This window comes from Octopus bimaculoides, chromosome 18 (assembly GCF_001194135.2).
Source record: "Octopus bimaculoides isolate UCB-OBI-ISO-001 chromosome 18, ASM119413v2, whole genome shotgun sequence".
Taxonomy (NCBI): domain Eukaryota; kingdom Metazoa; phylum Mollusca; class Cephalopoda; order Octopoda; family Octopodidae; genus Octopus; species Octopus bimaculoides.
The window spans coordinates 28014591-28024192 of NC_068998.1; the positions used below are offsets into that span (position 1 = coordinate 28014591).

General features: G+C 35.5%; 1 protein-coding gene across 3 annotated transcripts in view; it reads right to left on the reverse strand.

Annotated features, from left to right (window-relative positions):
• LOC106876437 (pyruvate kinase PKM) overlaps positions 1 to 9602 on the reverse strand; it is a 47766-nt gene that overhangs the window by 7209 nt on the left and 30955 nt on the right. For all 3 annotated transcript variants that reach the window (XM_014924983.2, XM_014924981.2, XM_014924982.2), the window contains 6 exons: positions 7616 to 7802; positions 5843 to 5985; positions 5597 to 5724; positions 5367 to 5517; positions 4357 to 4509; positions 2190 to 2356 (listed from right to left, as the gene is read on the reverse strand). In XM_014924983.2, the coding sequence (XP_014780469.1) occupies positions 2190 to 2356; positions 4357 to 4509; positions 5367 to 5517; positions 5597 to 5724; positions 5843 to 5985; positions 7616 to 7802 (929 nt within the window). The remainder of the gene's footprint in view (positions 1 to 2189; positions 2357 to 4356; positions 4510 to 5366; positions 5518 to 5596; positions 5725 to 5842; positions 5986 to 7615; positions 7803 to 9602) is intronic.

Genomic DNA, 9602 nt, shown 5'->3' on the forward strand with positions numbered 1-9602 from the left:
GGGGGGGGGGCAGTAAACAAAAAGTATATTTACCATCACCAAAGACTAGATTTTAGAACTATCAGCAAAATATGTCATTTGAAAGGAAATTATGTTCTGCAGTTTGCTGAGAAAATACAAGCAAATAAACACCTGCAAGGTTTTGAAGCTAAGGACCAGAAAAATATCTAACAAGTTTCAAATTTTGATGTTAGTCACTACCTAATTGTTCTCAAAGCCTGTAAAAACTAATTTCTTTTCAAGGAACATTGTCTAATGTAGTCCTTGTGTTTTTAAGGACAAGATATGATTTGAGAGAGAATTGCCTATTTTTAGCAAAAGAGACTGATAGAATAAGCACCAGGGTTACAAAAAAAAATACTGGGGTCAATTCACTCAGTTAAAAATTCTTCAAGACAGTGCCCCAGCATTGCCATAGTCTAAAGACAGAAAAAGTAAAGAGCAAAGGGTTGTGATGTATTCCATGAGCTGTACTTGCTTCAGTCTGATCTGACATGGTTTCTATGGCTGGATGTCTTTCCTAACACAAAGAGTTTAATGGGTGCTTCATACGTGCCACCGGAACAGGTGCCCTTACGTGCCACCAGTACAGGTGCCTGTTGCATTACACCAGCATTACCCACAACTGATTTCACATAGCTTGACGAGTCTTAAGCACAGCACATCACCAAAGTTCTCCATTTATCATCACCTGCATGAGGCCCAACATTCAAAGATCATGCTTCACCACCTTGTCCCATGTCTTCCTGTGTCTACCTCTATCACAAGTTCCCTCCATAGTTAGAGATTGGCACTTCTTTACACAACTGTCCTTGTCCATATGCACCACATGACCATACCAGCACAGCTGTCTCTTATGCCCAATTCTTCTCTCTCGTACATGCACACTGACGTTGCACATCCAGCAAAGCATGCTAGCTTCGTTTCTTTCAAGCCTTCACATGTCCTCTGCAGTCACAGCTCCAGTTTCACTACCGTGTAACATGGCCATTCTCACAGACATCATACAATCTGCCATTCATTTTGAGGAAGAGGCCCTTTGCTACCAACAAAGGTAGATGCTCTCTGAACTTTGCCCAGCCTATTCTTATTCTAGCAGCTACGTTCTCGGAGCATCCATCTCCACTGCTGACTTGGTCACCAGATAACAGAAGCTTTCAACTACTTCTAGGTGTCCCTTCTGGCATTTGATAGAATCTATCTTCTGTACGTTTACAGTGTTTATTGCACCTTTTCCTAGTTAGTTGGGCTATGACCCTCTCAATAACTTTCATCATCTGATCCTCTGTAATTATGTCTGTCTAAAGTATCACCTTTACCTTTGTACCAGTTGACTATGGTGCTACTACACCAATCATTGGGTATGACTACCTCGTGTACAACTCAATTAACTATATGGGTGACTAGACCATAACCCACACTGTCTGATGGGCTGGGAGCTTTCCTGGTCTTCATATCCTATGGCCTTATCTACCATGCTACTTCTATTCAGATTCTCCTTCTCCCATGTGTTCACCACATTTAGTAGCCTTTCATAGGGGAACTTCCAAGCCTCTTTCTTTGCAGAGTCACTAACTGCAAACGAATCATCATCCATGCAAATACCTCTCTCCAACATAACAATTTTCCCTGGTACACTGTCTTGCAAACCAAAACACTTGAAGTTGCTGGTGCTCACTCCACAGAACATGGCAAACTTCTTCCTTTCTGCTTCACCCCTAGCTAAGTATACCTGCCTCCTCGCTTCCCTTCTAGCTGCCTGATATAACTCCTTGCTACTGCCACACTAACAATCCTTCCAAGCACAGTTCTTTGCTTTAATGGTCCTGTCAACCACATTGTTCTATCACCATGTCACCCTAGGTTTGGTTGGGGCTTTGCACCAACCACAAACGGTCTGTGGCTTTCAGTAAGTTGTCTCGTAAGAACATCCAGTTATCCTCGAGGTTACAAATCTGTAACTCCTCCTCTTCCTCATTAAATGCTTCAGTTAGGATGTCTCTTCAAAAGAGACTGAAGCTTCCAGATAAATCTTTTCCAAATTGGCTTGCTTCTTAGAATCCTTTGTGCCTGTAGTTTGAAGTCACTAATGCGTAACCTATGCTGAAAGTGCGGGGTGTGGGGAGAAAGAGGGCCAATATCTTTTCATTTATCTTTCAAAGCCACAAAATTTTTTCTGAATTACTAACCTTCCAGTTGTTGTAATAACAATGATAGCAGCAGCATGACACTTAAATGAAGCTTCAACAGCTGCAATTGCAACAGTGTGGGTAGCATCTGTTGGAGTTGGTGTCTGACGTCTGAGTTCTTCAAACAGTTGACTATGAAACACAGCAGATTCAGCTTCACGAGCAATCTTTGAAAATATATAGAATAACAACAGTATTAATCATATTGGAAGATAAAAATTCTTTAAATTTACATAACTGAGACAAATACAGTTACACTGCTAAGGGTTTCTATAATGAAAACTTTGTAATAACAATGATAGTCTATATTTAAAAAGGAACAAATCTGAGACTGAGGAACATGTCAAAGAAAAAGAAACACTAACATTTCTATATAGTTTAAAGAGAAAGTATAGCAAATTTAACTTTTTCTTTTCAAAGCACTGGCAACAGGTGGGTAGAAAGGTAGAAGAGGGGGGGGACAAAAACTTCATGCATTATTCTAGTAGAAAGCAGTACATCGTAATATGAAGTTATTCTCAGACAAGAAACCTGCTCTGAATGTTTGCAATAGTGTGAACCATTAAAAGATACCTAAGGGGCAGGTGCTAATTTAAAGCAAGAGAAAGGTTAAGTGGAACTGCAGATATACCAACAATCATAGCCACCAACTCACGGCCCGTATGACATGATATGCACTCCTCCAGCCCCTAAAAGTCTAGCACTGGTCAGATTTTATTCTTTTCCAGCCAGACTATTGCCACCATCAGTAACACACCCTTCTTCACTTCCTCATTCTATAATATAGAAATAACCCTCCTCTATCCATCTGGCCACTTTTCTCTCAAACTCATTCCTAGCCTCTCCTTTCAGGAATGTTTTCATAGTAGCTCACTGTTTCTCATCATGGAGGGTTCTTCCTTCCAAAAGTACTCCACCAGCCATTGTTTGCCATCAAACGCAGCCCAGAAGTCCTTATCTTCAATCTTGTATGCAGTATTTCTTCCCTCAAGAATAGGTTGCTCAAAGTATTGCTTGGTGAACTCAAACCAGAACAATGTGATTAGAACTTGAATTCGTCAGCTAAACAACTATGCCCGTACCAAAACATATATAGACTATGAGGAAAGAATTTACCCAGATACAGCTTCTGCATGAAGGACTAAGTAGATGTAGAGAGACAAAATATTAGCGTCATTATAGCAGGGGAGAGAATTCTGAAGTATAAAAATTAAACAAGGCATCCATTGTGGAGCAAGTGACTTTTGTTAAGTTTATCTTAATAGACCTCAGTAAACCATAGCCTTGCCAGTGCTTACTACATCCTAGATGACAGCAACAAAGATTTTGAATGAATAAACAAGCTATGGATAACGTCTACAGTGAACACAATTTACAATGTTAGCCAATTTTGATAAATTCATCATTTTCATCATTAGTGTTTCAACAGCTATTTTTCCATGCTTGCACGAGTCACATGAGACTACATGGAGGCAGAATTTTCTATGGCTTGATGCTTTGGCTATCACCAACCCTCACCCAAGCAAAGTAACATTACCCCTAGTCTAATCAAACAATAAACAGCCCAGACATGCTTCCACATAAGATTGCAAACAAATAATACAAAATGTATGAAGGGTAGTGTTTTCTTTAGAATAAACATGTACATATCAAGACAAAGGAAATACACAGTCAGTCACACAAGCACATACATAATGGTTTTTTTCCAGTTTCTATCTACTAAATTTCACTCACAAGCTATTAGTCAACCTGTGGCTACAACAGTCAACACCTGCCAACAGTGTCCATACAGTTAGAGAAAACCCCAAATCATGTGGTTTTAAAGTTAACTTTTCAACCACACAGCCAGCTTAGCACCCTATAACAGCCATGCTTGTGCCAAAAAGGGTAGCTTTAAGGGAGAAAGTTACTGACCTAACCCAAATGTTTGCAACAAAGACAGCTGCTAAAACAACACAAAGGTTATGTTTAACTAGGAAATGGATTATGTCTATCACCTAACATGGTGAAATAAAACCGTCCAAAATCTGGCAAATTTATTAAAATTGTAAAAATACTAATTACAAATTATAAAATAGCTTCGAATATTTCATGCAAATGTATAAAGATACAAGCAGATATAAAGCAAAGTCGATAAACAGTACTGATTACATCAATCAACACCTACTTTAGCCATCATACGAACAGCATCCAATGGATAGGAGCCTTTGGCAGTTTCTCCTGATAACATAACACAGTCTGCACCATCAAGAACAGCATTTGCAACATCACCAGCTTCAGCACGAGTTGGACGTGGTTTTTTCACCATACTTTCCAACATCTGATAAAATAAATTGAACATCTCTGTGAAATGTAAGAAACCTCAATAACAAAAAAATATTTACTTTATATATAAACTATTCTAACTTGGAAGCATACACAGATCTACCTGAATGCTTGCTACAGAGTGAACTTTGCGAAAGATATGAATACAAGGGCCAACTGGCAGTGTTAAACCAGGCAAGAATAGAGATGGATCTCTTCAATAGGCAGCTTCCATCAAACAAATTTCAATCACAAGGCTTTAGTTAATTCATGGCAACAGCAACTTAAATTATTTCTTCAAAACAATATTATAATTGATACTGGAACTGAATTCAGCATGAATTAAATGTATCAACAGTACAATTCTTTTTGATAGCAAAATAAATAACAGATACAGAATTTTCAAAGGCTATAAAACTATAAAAATACACTTGATGTGTAAACTTGTGACAAATTAAGTTTAAATAGTTAACAGCTAATGTCCAAGAAAATATATAGATGTGAGCAAAAAAACAAGGATTTACTGAAACTAAATAATTGAAAGGTTGACAAATGTCAGGTAAAACATTTGATTTAAGAATTATCTGATAATTATAGAATTGTCTGCATTAAGAGAAATAAAGAAAAGAGACTAAATAAACTAAAAGTAAATAAGATTGATAAAGCAGGCTGAATGAGTTTTCTAAATTGAAGATAATTTTAAGAGCTTCCTGGAGTTAAATGAAACATCAATTGCAACTAGTATTCATTTTCTATTCCAGTAGGCTGAAATATTACATTTAATGTCTATGGAACATTCTGAACTGATAACTTTTGATCTGCAAACAAAACAATTTTAGTGGAAAGACACCAAACAATTATGTACATACACACCTGAGTGGCACAAATAACAGGTTTACCAGCTTTGTTGCATTTAGCTATCATCATTTTCTGAGCTAAAAACACTTTTTCAGGAGGAATCTCAATACCCAAATCACCACGTGCAACCATGACACCATCAGTTTCCTTCAAAATTTCATCAAAGCTGAAACAGAAGTAATAAAATAGTCAAAGATTTTCAACAAACTAATGAGGAAACAAAAAATTAAATTTGAAATAATTACTTTTTCACGCCTTGATGGTTTTCAATTTTCACAAAAATTTTAATGTCTTTTCCTTTCTCTCCAAGAACTTTTCTGATTTCTCGAACACCTTCAGCACTTCTTATAAAAGACGCAAACACCATATCAACCTAAATGACAAACCAATCAAATTTTGAGAAAGTGTTCAGATTTTGTAAAATAAACCAATATTCAAAATTAAATTCTGGAATTTAAAAAAAAAAAAAAAAAAAAAAAAAATTTACATACGTCTTGTTCTACACCAAATATCAAATCTTGTTTATCTTTTTCTGATACAGCAGGCAAATCAACAGGAATTCCAGGTAAATTGCAACCTTTCTTACTACCAAGGTCACCACCATTTTCAATTTCACAATCCATATAGTCAGAACCTACAATTTAAAGATACCAAGTTTAACCAGGGCCTACATCTCACTACCATGCATCATACAACCTTCCCTTCACTTGGAGAGAAAAACTTTTGGTAAAAGCTCTCTGAACTTTTTTCATCCTATTTTTATTCTAGCAATTACACTTTCTGTACAACCTCCTCCACTGTTAATTAGATCACCTGGGTAGCAAAAATTATCTACAACTTCCAGAAAGTCACCGGGACATTTAAGGATATCAGTTTCCTGTGTATCTGTGGTCTTTATAAATTTCATACATCTTCCAAATATGAACACTACTTTCTCTGTTAATCTTCCAACTATTCCACTGCACCTTTTGTGTGTCCATGGCTTGCACTGGGTATACCAAAGGGAATTTCTGCCTACAGCCTTCCTACATATCAAGCCAGGCCACTTACCTGATGGGTGAAATGTCCTCTCTGATTTTTTGCTCACTAGGACCTTAGTTTTTGCTAAGTTTACTAAGATGCTTAGATTGCAAGTTCTGTTTCCACATCTGGAATTTCTTTTCTAATTGTGTTACAAATTCTGCTATGAGGGCAAGATCAGCAATATAGGTGTTGCCATGGGCTTCCAATCTTTAATTCCTCTGTTATGGCCTGGAGGAAGATGACGAATAGGAGGGGGCTGAGAACCAACCCTTGGTGAACACCAACTTGTACATTAAATTCATTAGTGTACCCATGGCCAATTCTTAACTTACTACCAGCACTCCTGTACTATAGTGCTTTCACAAGCCATTCATCTATCCCTAGCTTTCTCAAGGACCAGTATATCACAGAGTGGGGTACCCTGTCAAAGGCTTTCTCTAGATCAACAAATGCCAAGTACAATGGTTTGTTCTTAGCTAAATACTTCTCTTTCAGCTCCTGACTGAGAAAAATAAATGCAAATAAAAAAAGTAATATACTTTGTTTAATGTTATCAAGCTGGAAATAAGTGCTGTTCCTATTTTCAACTGATAAGGAATAACCAGCTGTAAAAGCAGTTAATGGTCAATGGCCTAGTGAGACCTTGGTAAATATAAAATCCTCCAGTGGACCAAAACAAAGGAACCAAAATCAAGTTAAAGGGTCACTCATCTTTCTTAAACCAGTGAACACCAACTTCAGAGAAACTTATGAAAATAGAATACTTCAAAGTATTCTATGAGAATAATTACCCACCAATATTTATGTGATGTTAAAAACATTTGTTTTTTTTATAAATGTTTTGCAATTTTTTTTTTATTTTTGATAATTACACTCATAGTATTTCCATCTTCCTATTCTTCTCACTTCAGATAAATAAAAAAAAGCCATTTTCTTTCAATGCTGATAAATGCTAATTCATTTCACCTTCAATTAACCAAACTCTTCCACAATCACTAATACACTAACCATGTCCCATTATATATCATTCATCTCTTTTCTCTATCGCAGCTTTATTTTTGATCAATACATTCTAACACAAATCAATCCAATGTGTTTATGATGATTAGAAGCACTGACAAATTTTTCAAGTTTTATGGTACTTCTATAAGAAACATCCAAATAACATTTTGTTTTTAAGAGTATACAGATTCTAGGATTTCTAAATATAATACACTATAAAAATCAAGTAAAAATATTACCCATTTCTTTAACAACAACAGAAATCAAGCCATCATCAATGAACATTCGAGATCCTTTTTTCATGACTTTGGTAATGTTTTTGTAATCAACATACAAAGTATTTTCATCACAAGACTCCATAACACTTTCTTTTGTTGTAATCCTTATTTTTGCTCCAGTTTTCAAAGACACTTCAGCTGAGGGACCCTGAAAACAATTTTAAGTCATTAATAAGTATTCAAAAACGTCAAAACAATTATCAAATGAAAACAAAACTGCATATACTTTCATTATCTATAGTCAATATTTACAACTAATATTCTGAAAATATCTTAGAAATTTAAGTATTCATCAAGTGATAAAGAACTTAATCAAGGGACATTCAAACCAATTAAAATAAATTAATACTACTTGTTCACATACCTGATGGAAAAGGCAGAATCCTAGATTTTCCAACAATACTAAATTGGAAATAAAGTTACAGAGCTAAACATTGTTGGATAGTTTTTTTATTTCCTAAATACTAACGAATTAATTATCCAATATTAATTATGGTATATGCAAAATTCTTAATATAATAGCTATCTAATGCAGTAAATGTCAATTCAGATTTAGGCTATAACTACATACCCAGTCGGGCATGTAGTTATAGCTACTCACTACCTTAAGAGCATACTATCATAAGAGCTACTGATAGTTTCATGCTTTTATGTAACCTTAAATAGGCATATTTATAAAATACACTATGTCAGGCTCAATTTTTGTGCTAAATATATTTTAAAAACTAGGGCACTGGAAAGGGAGAAAATAAGAAAAACTAAGAAAAACATGAAGGCTGATGCAAAAAGATGGAACAAGAAGAAAGAAAGCAAGAAAACTAAGATCCCCATCCCCTCCAATTGCAGAAACCACAATTAATGCTGCTGGCACAGAACAAAGTAACAGAAAATGTATCAAAGTCTGTGAGACAGCAACTCAATCTGGAGCAGGTTGTGTCCTCCAGTTTGACAAAAGAAACCCATCAGTGTGTTTGCACCTGCTAAAAATTTCAGATCTGGAATTAAGCAGTGTGTTGGAATTGTTGGATGTAAGAATATGAAATCTTTCTGCTATACATAATTTTCATTTCTTAGATCCATCAACATATGGTTTGGATTTCTCCAATTCATTGTATGTGGTGTCAAATTGGAGGACTCCACCCACTCTGGATTGAGTTCCTGTTTAACAAACTGACATTTTTTTTATTCATTTGTTCTACACTAGGTGCATTAATTGTGGTTTTTACAATCAGGAAGAGGGGTATCTGAACTCGCTTTGCCATTATTTTATTCTCTCACTGTCCAGCGTCTTAGTTTTTTAAATATATGTAATGCACAGAGCCTGAAAAATCACTTGGAGGTACATGGCGTATTTTATAAATACACCTATTTAAAGTATGATAAACGCATAAAACATATTTTTTAGATGAGAGAGCTGATCACTTCACCTTGCCAGTTTAGAAGAATATGCTTTGCTAGGGTCAAATAAACTGAAAACATACCAGTTGCTTTCACTAGTTGGATTTAAAGACTAGATGCACTCTAATCTACATTGACTAATTTTATATGAGCAATTTTCCAACTCACAATATTAAATATATGAAGCCTTTCTGTATTTGAATGCATACTATATCTAAAAATTAACCTATATAATGGTTGTAGACTACTGCAATCAACAGTGATTCCTGTGAACAATATATCAGCAATACAGAAACACCTACAATCACTATCTCTCCCATTGGTGTTACATGAACACAGAAACAAGATACTGCTTTGTTTTTGTTAGGTTTTAAGATTTATAATTTTCTCCAGTTTTCAAATTTTCTAGAATTAATAGTATTAATATGACTAGCTGAAGATGGTGTTTTATGTGTATGTGTATGTGTAATTTTATTGAGCTCACGACAGTTTATTACCTTTCATGTAGTTGTTTAAGACAGAGGCCATGTGAATTCATTTGTTTTGCGTG